Consider the following 12,692-nt stretch of genomic DNA (forward strand, 5'->3'; position numbering starts at 1 on the left):
TTATGAAACTATAGAATATGTAATAATGTGTAATTTTTCTATCTTAGTTCTATTACGACCTTTTAAAAAACGCTAATAAACACAATTTAGTCAACAGATACAAACGATTATGTCGGCGCTATAACAAAAAAATACGCTTTATATTTTATTTGATGCAGAAGAATCAAATGAAGATCCGCTTAATTGAAATGTCGCACCCATATGTAACTTGTTGAATGTTATGCGATACCGAAAATAAAACAAAAACATGCGCACACAGCTGTTTGGCGATTTGCGAGAACGCTCCTTTAACGCCAATAGAAATTTTCGCCAGCCCTTTGCAATCTCCGGAGACGCCAAAATAATTAAAAAATACGGTAAAGAGCTACTAAATAAATTTTGCAATTAATAATAGTGATGAATTATTTAAGCCTATGAATTATTTAGAATAGTGGTGGATAAAAAAATTTTAAATTTAATTTATTAAAATGAGAATCATAATTGATAAACTAACACTTTAAAATATATATTTGCTGTCCGGAGCAAGTTGGCATCTCTGTAAGTGCTGTTATATGTATTCGTTCATGCGTCAAATTGACGCGTGTTCGTAGTGATTGGTATATAAGAAACGTCCGTAAATCTAGTGTTAATGTAACGTCATAGAAACAAAGGTGGAATTCAATTTTAATTACGGAAAATATATTAATCTAATATTTAAGAATTACACTTAGGAACAAATTTTTTTGTTCCATTTACACAAGATCTTGATCTTACCTAATTCAGTTGAGGGGATTTTAAAATTTAAATTAGTTTTGTTCCGAAAGATACAGATTTGTATGCAATATGATATTTTTAACTTAGTTTATCATTTATCTAAAGGTTCAAGCTTATCAAAAAACGTATAGGTTTAAATACATGCATATACACTTTTCAGCTCCTTTGAAAATAACACTTGAGATGACATTAACGTATCGCGTCATAAACTGAAATGTATTTTCACCTTTTTTCTACCACTCCTTGCGTAGCAGAAAAGTAGGGACACTTTGCATTCTCTTGAGGGAATTTCAAAATATCCTGGATTCGACTATATTTTTAAATTGGAAGCAAAACTGTAGCTTGTAGAGAGAAATTGACTGCAGATTTAAAATCAGTGACACGAAAATATCTGCATTATTTACGCAATACTATATTACGAGGCCTCTTTCCATCCGTCTGAACCAAACTTTCAAAGACATGAAAACGGAAGGAGAAAATTCTAAATATGCCTTTTGTTGTCCTTATTTAATTTTCTCAAATAAAAGAGAAAAAAGAAAACTGATTTTGAGTATGTAATCAAATCGGATGTGTCATTCAAAGAATCTAAAATACAAGGCCGTCTTCCAATCAGAATTTGAAAAATATAACACATTGTATTGAAGGTTCTCTGTCTAGTTTTTCTGAAAAAGTTCTACCTATACAACTCTGAAAGCAGAACATTCCAATAGACCTAATAATGAAATAATATACTACGTAGTTTAAATGAATTAGTGTTTGCATTAGTTCAAACAGCATATTAAAATACTCGGAGTGCAAAAGGTTAATGTTAATTGCTTTATCACCAAAGTATGCTTTAAGATATTCATAGTTTTGATATTCATGGGAGATTTGTTGCATTAGTACTACTTTTTTTTTATAAAAGTAGTATCTTCCGAAGATTCTCGCTTGATATATTTAATTTAATTTAGCTAATGTAGGTTACTTAAAAACTTCATTTAAAAGGAGTTTCAATTGCTTGAATATCCAACAAGCCGACCGGTCTGTGTAGGGGTTAGGGAACTTCCCTTGCATCAGAAAGGTTCTGGATTCGAACCCGGGAAGGCATGTATTTTTTTTCTTTCTCTGTACTATCTGCCATTACTGTAGGAGCAACGTTGGCCTTCCTAATATGGTGCCCCTGAAAGAGTGGTCAACAAATCTGCCCTTCAGATGCCTGTATGACGTAGGTCATTCCCCAGGCTGGCATTGGAGAAAAAAATATCCAACAACAACAGCTAATAAATATAAAAGACAAAATGAGTATTATTCAAGGGTCTGAGGTATAAAGAGTATGTTGGATCAACTTTCCTTACTTTGAAATGAGTAGACATTTTATTAACTCTAGATTTACTGACGTTTCTTATATACCTATCTCTACGAACACGCGTCAGTTTGACGCATGAACGAGTACATATAACAGCACTTATAGAGATGCCAACTTGCTCCGGACAACAAATATATATTTTAAAGTAGTAATTTATCAATTGTGATTCTTGGTTTAATAAATTCAATTTAATAGATTTTTATCCACCACTATTTCTAAATAATTCGTAGGCTTTTATGATTCACCACTGTATGTTTGGAAAATTTATTTCGCAGTTATTTATCGTTTTTTTAATTTTTTTTTGGCGTGTCCGGAGCAGTTGGCATTTCTGCACTTGAAAAGCAATGTTATTATATACTATAAGAAAAAATATGACATATATATTTATGAAATAATCTAGTATTTTATTTTTCAATACTAGAACTAAGCAACTGAAACCTTCAAAATCTGACATCAATTGACATTCTGCTTTTGTTCTTTCTATTATTTCTTATCGGCAACAGTTGTTTATCGCTTGCTTCATTTGAGATAACGATATCGGATAACGGATCGAAGTATCGTCGGTACATTCCGAATTATTATTGATGGGATGTTTGCATGTTTACACACGACACACTTAATTTGTCTAAACATGCGATCGTAATTTGTCTAAATTATGATCGCGTCAAATTGACGCATATCCGTAGAGATAGGTATACCACAAAGACAATTTCAACGCTTTTGAAGAAAATAGACTTCAATATACATTTACCTCGATCAATGGATAAAAGTCATTACAAGAGATAAAATAAAAATGCAAATGGGTTTTGTAATTTTCCGTATAAAATTCGAAATGCGTCAAAATGACGCGTCCCTTAAACCTAGTGTTAAGTTCACGGCCATCTCATTCACACCAAAAAAAGTTGTAATAGAAGAACTTCGTGCACAACTGATAGAATTGGTTATATTGCACAAAATATATAAGAAATATTATATATTCTTGATAGACTAATCACACAATGCTAAGAACTAAGTTTGATGCAATAAAAAGAAAACAAAGAAGTATCATTGGGGCCGGGGAAAACGTGTTTACTTGAAAAAGGTAAGTTTCCTGTGAGAAGCGCAGTAATTGAAAAAATCTTATTTAAACAAGTTCTAAATTAAAGCTTTATTTAAATAATGAACAAATTCCATTTTAATTGATTATGAAATACTAAGCCTTGAAAACTAATAAATACTGAAAAGTCTGTTGCTCTTGTGATGCCCTCTGAAGGTAATATAAATAAGTTGAAGATGTACTATATTTGAAATATAATAAAAAATCATTTGTATGGATATGAAAGTGTAGCTAACTTCATTTCTTTAACTAGTGGAACTGGCCCACTATTCAAATAAAATTTTCATATGAAAGCTTTATTCAATAGTGAAACAACTCCACTTTGTTTGAGATATAGAGCCTCAGAAGTTTAATGAGTGTATTAATTTGTCTGGTTTTTAATGTGATCTGTTTGGCAACAAAAATAAACTGAATAAACTTGTAGAAAAAACTTGTACGAACATGAAAGTGAAGGTAACTGTTTGTTTAAAAAAAACGGCGTTAACTTACTATTCAAACATGATCTTCATGCATTAATGCCAGATTGTACAGTCTTTGGGGAAGATTTTACAAATAATGTAGTAAAATAAATGTTGAAATATGAAAATAATTCTAAAAATAGAGCCACTTAACTAGCCCTTAAAAGCGTAACTGCTTGATACATATTATATACAGATATGGGAGATTTTCATCGGCCATTGTGGGAAAAACTTTAATAATCAAGATTTATACATTAAAACACAAATGTTTCTTCTACTAAGAAAAATAATCTTCAACAACCGTATAAGTTGGCAGCTGTGTTCATAAACGTAACTATTGATAATTTGTTATCTTCAGTGCTGGAAGTTGTTGGACTCTCAAAACGAACTCTGATGAACGGAACAGCTAGTGGATCATGGACTGTTGGACTCTGCTTTTTACCACTAATAGCCTACTTTACGAAACACTGGGTTCCTTTCGGATTGATAACTTCTTCGGTTTCAGCACTGATGTTCCTATACTGGAGGTAAGAACTTTCGGTCGAGTACATCACTTTCCAGAAACACTTGAAAATCCTTGAATGTTTTTTTTAATCTGTTTATAGATATATGCCAGAATCACCAAGATGGCTGATATCCCGAGGAAAATACAAAGAAGCTGTGAGAGAAATGCAAAGAATATCCGATACAAACCGCACAAACATGGATCCTGTGGACTTGCGAATGAAACTTCAGGTATGTGCCTGCTGACTACGTGCATTGTAAAATATACCAATGAGGATAAAATATACCAAATATACAATGTACTGTCGGTAAAAAAAGGATTATCCTTATAACTTTAGCCAAATTGTCCTTTTGTAAAGTGCTTTGGCATCATCGCAAAAGAATGTCTTAAAATATGCATTACAATTTACAGTAAACGTGGTAGATGTTGTTGTTGTTGTTCATTTACGTCGCCCTAGAGCTGTACAATGGACTATTGGCGGCGGTCTGGGAAGCATCCCTGAGAATGATCCGAAGACATGCCATCACAATTTTGATCCTCTGCAGAGGGGATGGCACCCCAGCTTCGGTAGTCCGACGACCTGCACGCGAAGTCGAGAACTTTACGGTAGAACAGTTAACGAGGACTAATACCGCACACTCGGTCCCTATGCAGTCTGATGCAAGTGGTCACCCACCTGCACACTGACCGAAGCCAGTGAGATTTGACATCCGTGATCTGCTGGGAACCGTGTCTTAACAATCAGTTTACTGCGGGACGTAAACGTAGTAAAATAAGCGTATTTTGATGCAAAATAACGATCTTTTTCTGAAGAAAATCATCTCTTTTCAACAAATTTGGATTCAGTACCCTAAATTAGTTTTGAAAATAGTTAGCAAACTAAGTTTTGAAATGCTAGATTTTTTTCCTTTTTTTTTTTTAATTTAATTTAATCTGCTATAACTGGTCAAAGTTTTGTTCGTATAATTTCTTTCAAATGGCTCAGAATTTCTATTCTTATCTTTTGAAAGCTCCGTTCCCATCTTTTGAATAATTCTTTTACGGAAAATTTAAATTCTCCGACCCAAAGAACAAAATACGAGAATAGTAGAATTCACAGAACGAAAATCCGTGCAATAGTTCATATATGAGGGGGTTTTTTCCGCCTATACTTATAAAACTACCGTTAACGACGCTAAGACTACTTTATGTACCACTGTGATACCGGTACCACACGTTGAAAGACCCAGATTATAAAAATAATTTTGTAAATTATAAATACTCAGTTAATATATCCAATATAAAATATGCAAAACTGTTACCACTTCACGGTCGTATTGCATCTCTCAGTCACGAATTAATAAATGTAATAATAGTGTCAATAAAATACGACTGTAAAGGATTAAATGTACAAAATATGATTTAAGTTAATTAAGTCACTCATTTCATTCCTCATATGTATTAAGCTATATCAAAGATTTTTCTCATTTCAGAAACTAGGAGAAAGAATAAAGAAAGAGAAATTGGATTCCGCCAGCAATACAGCCTTCGATTTATTACGATATCCAAATCTGCGGAAAAAATTTCTGATTCTTTCATTTTGTTGGTAAGATCATCACCCTGCTCAGACTACTTGAAAAATTTACCAATATAAGTATAGGGCCGTTCAAAAAGTATGTACACAAAAATGGAAAAATTTTAACCCCCTCCCCCCCTTCGTACATAACCGTACACAAGGTCTTACTCGCCCCCCTTAGAGTACGTACATTTTATTAGTCTATCCCTCCTTTTTCATAAAAATTTATATAATTATGTTTTAAATAAAATTAAATATTTATTTAATATAATTTATTAATTTAAATTATTTAAACAATAACACCCAACTTTATGTAGGTACTTTGAATTAATACCTCCCCCCCTCCCCATCATACAAAACCGTACAAAATAGCAAATCCCCCCCCCTTCGGGATGTACGTACTTTTTGAACGCCACGTTAATTTTACATGTCTTGCCCATCTGGCCACGGTAAATAACTACAAACTAAATTTGCAAATATTATACAGATTTTGCTATTTCTTTAGAAGGTTTATCATGACATATCTGATAAAAGTGGTGAATTATATAAGCCTACGAATTATGTAGAAATAGTGGTGGATAAAAATCTACTAAATTGAATTTATTAAACCAAGAATCACAATACTTAAGTAAATTTTGAATAAATTTTTGTGCAATTTCATAAAAGAGTGCAAATTTTATAGTTCTATATCATGTTATACGCTGTCAGCCAGCTGTTTTTCGCGGCCTATATTAAAGGTCAGTGTCAGTAAGCGGCGGCAGACGCAGCCTAAATGTAATTTCAGTGTCAGCCTCCGGAGGCTGACGCAGCCTAAATGTAATTTGAGTGTCAGCCACCGATGGCTGACGCGGCGCTCAACGTGTTGATCAAACTCCATTATTAAAATCGCGACAGAAGCTTGTCTTGTTTCCTTATTTAATCAATTGAATTATTGATTTGAAATGATAACTTTGTTATTAATTTGATTTGGTTAACAAGAAAATGAGAAAAAAATATTTTTTCTCGGAAAAAAAAATATTTTAACATATATATTTTCTAAAACTTCACTTTTTTTTGTTTTTACTTTATTCCTTCTTTAAAGGTTTGTTGATGCGGATAGTCTAAGCCAGTTTGTTTACCCTTTGGCGAGAATATCAACCAAAAAAAAAATTTATGTGGTTCTTTCAATTACCCTTCTTTTTTAAAACTAATTCCTATTCTTCAATTTTGAATTCGTTTGATATATAGTATTTTAAAAATCATTCCGGAAAAAAGTCCGCGAAAATCGTCGAATTTGGTATGAAAGTCATGAAAATTCTCGCGTTTGGTTGACACTATGCCGTTCCCTGCCATCTTTCAGTATTTTTGTAAAAAGTGTCTTACGAAAAAAGTGATAAAATTCTAAAATTTAATCTTATTGAATAATTTAGAGATTTAGTTTTCACGATATACAGATGAAATATGTATCAATTTATGTTAATATTTATTTATGTCAACTTATGTATATATATGTCAAATTATGTTTATATTTATATATGTCAACTTAGATTGGATGAATCAGATATTCAAACGTTATATTTACTCAAGCAAAGTGCTTGTTTTTCTACTAGCTACCACATCGAATGCTGCATTCAAAATGTTATTACTATAAATTTTCTGAAAATTTCTAGATGTATGGGATAGGGGCCGCTAAGTGGCCCAGGTGCCCAATTTTTGTAAATAAAGTAAGTAAAGTAAGATATACAGAGATGCTAACTGCTCCAGATTCGATTAAACATTACAAAAAGCGGTAGAGAACTACTGGTAGAGAACTACTGGTTGGTTTAACCAAAATGTGCAGATTTTTGGTTAAACCAACGCCAACTACAATTGAAAGCCTCCACGCGGTTTCTTATAGGTAGTCTGACCAGACCACTATGAAGGCAAACTAGATAACGAAAGAGCCATTTAATAAATAATATAGTAAAAATAAGAAAGTGGTAGCAAATATATGTCTAAAAAATTTTTTAATTTATCAATATAATTGGTTTCTCTTATTTACTTGTCAACCACTATAGATTCAATTCTCAAATATATATGATAAATTTCTCTCAATTACACTTTACATACCTGCCAACTTTTACGCATTTGGCGTAAAATTTTATTTTTGTATTTAAAGTGGTAGTAAATATATACTATTTTTTCTTTTATAAACTAAACTTTTAAATGATTTTCATCACCACTATTCTTAAGAAAACTAAGCATATATATTAATATGTGTTACTATCATGGTAGGAAGTTTAAGCTTTTTCAAATACAACGTATTTTTTTGCTTAAAATTGAAATTTTTATTCCAATTTAATACCACTGGGAAAAATCATATTGGAAGGGATTAAAAGTTGGCAGGTATGCACTTAAAATGCCTCCTCATCATCGATTTATTACAACGGATGCATGCCTGCCAACTCTTCCGGATTTTCCGGAAGATTTTATTTTCATATTTATGGTGGTAGCAATACTCAGGTTATTCCAATTAACTTTTTGAATTATAATGATAATTATAGATGAGTCAGACCACCACTACATATAAATAATTACAATAAATATATGAAAGCATAATAATCTTGACGCGAGCAAATTTCAACAGGATCAAAATATAAATATATTTTTGAATCAGATTGATTTTCAGTTATTGTTTTACAACCACTCTGAAAACCATTCTCGGAAGGAGTGAAAGTTGGCAGGTATGCAGATGAATCGGATAATGCCGCTTCGCGGCAGCGTACTGAGATTTATGTGATTTCTACCAAAAACTCTACACTTAAAATAGAATTTGGGTTCATGCTCTCAACTGGTTCACTTTTTAGATAGTTTGCGCAGACTACTTTTAAAATACCGTATAGAGGCNTGAGGAAAAAATTCCGTGAAAATCGTCGAATTTGGTATGAAGGTCACGAAAATTCTCGTGATCGGTTGACATAATGCCGTTCCCTGCCATCTTTCTGTATTTTTGTAAAAAGTGTCTTACGAAAAAAGTGATAAAATTCTAAAATTTAATCTTATTGAATATTTTAGAGATTTAGTTTTCAAGATATACAGAGATGCTAACTGCTCCAGATTCGACTAAACATTACAAAAAGCGATAGAGAACTACAAACTAAAATGTACAGATTTTCGGTTAAATTTGCCAACTTTTTGAGGGGCTCAAGTTGTAACAAAGTAACGTATAACATAAACCTTTCAACTATTTAAAAGTAGTTGTGAATAAAAATCCTGTAAGTCGAATTTACTAAATCAAGAATTACACATTAAAAGACTACCACTCGAAAATATTTATCCGCTATCGGGAGCAAATTGGCACGTCTGCATGTACATAATTTCCGAAAAAATAAAATTCTTAATGTATTGTAGTAGAATAAAATTTCTCGCCGCTTGAAAAAAATTCTAAAATAAATAATTCTGAAAATAAATAACTGAATATCCTTAAATTTCAAATTATGAAACATAAAAAATTGAGTTTCCAGTGTATACTTTTTGACGAAAGAACATGTTCCCGAAATGAGAACATTGGTGCCTATTAGGTTCAGCTTCTACAAGGTTTCTTATAAGTAGTGCGATCAAACCACTGTGAAGATGATGTTAAACCTTTTACGAAAAGCCATTTAATAAAAAATCTAGTAAAAGTAAGAAAGTGGTAGCAAATATATGTCTAAAATTTTCTTTAATTTATGAATATTATTGATTTGTCTAATTTACTTGTCAACCACTACAGATTCAATTCTCAAATATATATGATAAATTTTTTATCAATTACACTTATAATAGAATTTGGGTTCAAGAGCACAACTGGTTCACTTTTTAAATAATCTGCGCAGACTACTTACAAAATACCACGTGGAGGCTTTCTGATGTAGGAGGTGAGGGTTAAACTAGATATGACTTAAAATGCCTGTTTAAAAAGCTCAATGGTCCCCCACCCACTCTCTGACTGCTGCCAGTGATGCTTGTCATCAATGATATAGTGGGAAATGTGTCCTACGATCAGTTCCTTGTGGGACAAGTGTTTTCAGAATCCTTATAAAAAATATGCAAATTGGAAAACATTTAATTTTATTTTTTTTTGGATAACTATTAACTTGTGACCCCTGACTGGTATGCCTTTTGGTTTTAATTTTTAATGAGTATTCTAAAAATGCATATTTAGGATGGCCTTTACGAAACACTCTGTATTATTTCACTCATGAGAGTTCTAGAGAGTATTTCCTTTTTCAGACTAGTGGAATACACAGTGTTCTACGTGGACCTTGTGCCTTTAAATCCTACATACAATTCAATTCAATTCAAAGCAACAAAAAAAAGGTATGCGATGAATAAAGTTCACGATTGTTTCCTCCTTGCAGGGTCGCAGATATCTTTGCCTATTATGGTCTTCAAATCAACGCTTCAAATCTCGCTGGTGATCCATTTCTGAATTTCTTTCTGCTAGCTCTTGTTGAGATACCTGGACTTGTGTTTAGTTGGTATTTCATGGAGAAATGGGGTCGACGATGGTGTTCAGTAACAGCTTTGGCTATCACTGGATCTGCCTGTCTTCTCGTTGCAATCATTCCAGGTAAGTTCCAAATTAAACAATAATTCCTAACAAAAATACATTTTTCCTCGAAACCTTTCTCGGCGGTTTATAGAGTTCTGGAATGTAAATTCTGTTCGTCCTTTTTTCTCTTTTGCTTGGAAGTAGCTCCGTTTTTTGCTCTTAGAATATATTTGGAAAAATGTTTTAGAGTAGGAAATACCGGGCAATGACCTTTAAACTTAAAAACCATTAGCGTAAGGAATATAGGGAAAATGAATATCTGGCAATGGCTCTTAACATTAAAAAACATCGGTGCAAGGAATACCGCGCAAGTATTCACTGGCCAACGATACTTACCCTTAAAAAATAGCAGTCAGAGAAGTACTAGCAGATACGCCACAGGCGACTATTTATGTAAAAAATAGTAGAAACTGAATTCATTTTTATATATTTATTATATCTACCACTATGACTTCATATTATTCATATACAAACATTTTTGCATTTACTTTCTATAGTAAAAAATTGATAAAATCGACAAATACCTATTTAAAATTAATGCTTCCTTTTTTTAAAGGAGTTAAAGAGTGTTCTACCTGCGATTTTAATAAATTACTAGACATAGATTTTATAGACAACAACGTTAAATTTAACTCGATTACCGCTTACTTTCTAAGCGATTGCGTGCTTTCAAAGCATTTCCGATAATTAAGTTTATCCCCTCCACCTTAGACGAACTATGCACTCTGCACCTGAGAAGCCCGGTTACCGGGGGAAGGCGAGGGAATGCATAGGGAGTCTTCCCCTCATGTATATACTTGTAAATATTTTTCTTTTTTCACCTTTTTATCTCTTTTTCGCATTCGTATAATTTTTTTTATGTATCAAACTGCGATTTTGCTTCACATGTAACCCAGGTATTAAATTATGTACCCCAACTTGAGATTTAACTTTAATTTAAAGCAGCACCACCCTTCCCATCCTCCAATTATCCCATTCGGATAGGAACTCCGAAACAACTGTATTAGTTAGTTTGTTTCAATAGTAAACTAAAAAAAATATATGCTTTTAAAAGTTGCAAATTTTAATTTCTTTTAATAAAATTTCGAATTTTAACAGTTAGCACTTTTTGCAATTTTAGCAGCCCGTGGCAACCCTGTACAAGTCAAGAATATATGTTTCTGGGCAAGAATACCGGGCAATGGCCCTAAACTTTAAAAAAATATTAGTGTCGGTAATGATGACTCATTACCTTAAAAATACATCACTGTAAAGAATGCTGGGCATAAGTAGATCGGGAAATGACCTAAGCATTCCAGGCAGTTCATTACCTCGGTTAATCAAATTATTACTATTACTTGGTATTACTATTATCAGATTATTATTATTTTTTAGATCAGATTATTTTTTTTTTAAGGATGAAAGCCAGTAAAATTATGGGCTTCTATAGGGAGGGAATTTGAAATCGGAGGGTGAGGATTTTATATCTAAAGAGAGTTGCGACAAAAGGTGTCAAAATTGTTTAGATTAGAATAGCAAAAGAAAAATGATATCGGGATCCTTTACCATCCCTCAGGTCTGTAGTTTTTATTCCATGTCAACATCATGTTAGGTATATCAGGGGTTGCGTTTCCCCCCCCCCCTCCCTACCAGCCAAGAGGCCATAGATGCCAACTTACTCCGGACAACGAATGGGAGTATTTTAAAGTATGGTTTTTCGCTTAGTAAATTTAATTTATAAAGTTTTTACTCGCTATTTCTTTCAAATAATTCAAAGGTTTATGTAGGTAGGTAGGTGCATTATTTACGACGCACTGGAGCTGCACAATGGGCTATTGGCGACGGTCTAGGAAACATCCCTGAGGATGATCCAAAGACATGCCATCACAATTTTGATCCTCTGCAGAGGGGATGGCACCCCCGCTTCGGTAGCCCGACGACCTGCACGCGAAGTCGAGCATTTTACGGTAGAGCAGTTTAACGAGGACCAATACCGCACACCCTCGGTCCCTGCGCAGACTGATCCAAGTGGTCACCCACCCACACACTGACCGCAGCCAGTGATGCTTGACTTCGGTGATCTGCTGGGAACCGTGTCTGAACGATCAGTCCACTGCGGGACCAAAGGTTTATGTAAAACACCACTTTGCCACAGTTAAGTGTGGCTTCCCTGGCCCAGCGTTATTGCCCACCAAACGCTGTGCAAAGCGTGGTGGTAGCGGGTTCAAATCCCGATGTTACCCTGGATGTATCCTCGCGCTGACCTTTAATATGACAAAGGTTTATAAGTCTTAATTGAGCACACAAGCCTGCAAATGTGTGTTTTACCGATAAATAAAAGCAGATAAGTCGAGATGACCCTTTTATAAAATTAGCAACGCTAACCAAAAATTTACAAATTTTAGATTGTAGTTCTCTTCAGTTTCTAAAAATATTTTGTGGAATCCGG

At 33.4% G+C, this 12,692-nt stretch overlaps 1 protein-coding gene across 1 annotated transcript in view; it reads left to right on the forward strand.

The window, feature by feature from the left end:
* Positions 1 to 12,692, forward strand: part of LOC107445036 (carcinine transporter-like) — a 34,456-nt gene that overhangs the window by 15,249 nt on the left and 6,515 nt on the right. Inside the window, exons 4-7 of the mRNA XM_043045509.2 lie at positions 4,011 to 4,179; positions 4,258 to 4,387; positions 5,630 to 5,742; positions 10,071 to 10,282. Of these exons, the coding sequence (XP_042901443.1) occupies positions 4,011 to 4,179; positions 4,258 to 4,387; positions 5,630 to 5,742; positions 10,071 to 10,282 (624 nt within the window). The remainder of the gene's footprint in view (positions 1 to 4,010; positions 4,180 to 4,257; positions 4,388 to 5,629; positions 5,743 to 10,070; positions 10,283 to 12,692) is intronic.

This window comes from Parasteatoda tepidariorum, chromosome 9 (genome assembly GCF_043381705.1).
Source record: "Parasteatoda tepidariorum isolate YZ-2023 chromosome 9, CAS_Ptep_4.0, whole genome shotgun sequence".
NCBI lineage: Eukaryota > Metazoa > Arthropoda > Arachnida > Araneae > Theridiidae > Parasteatoda > Parasteatoda tepidariorum.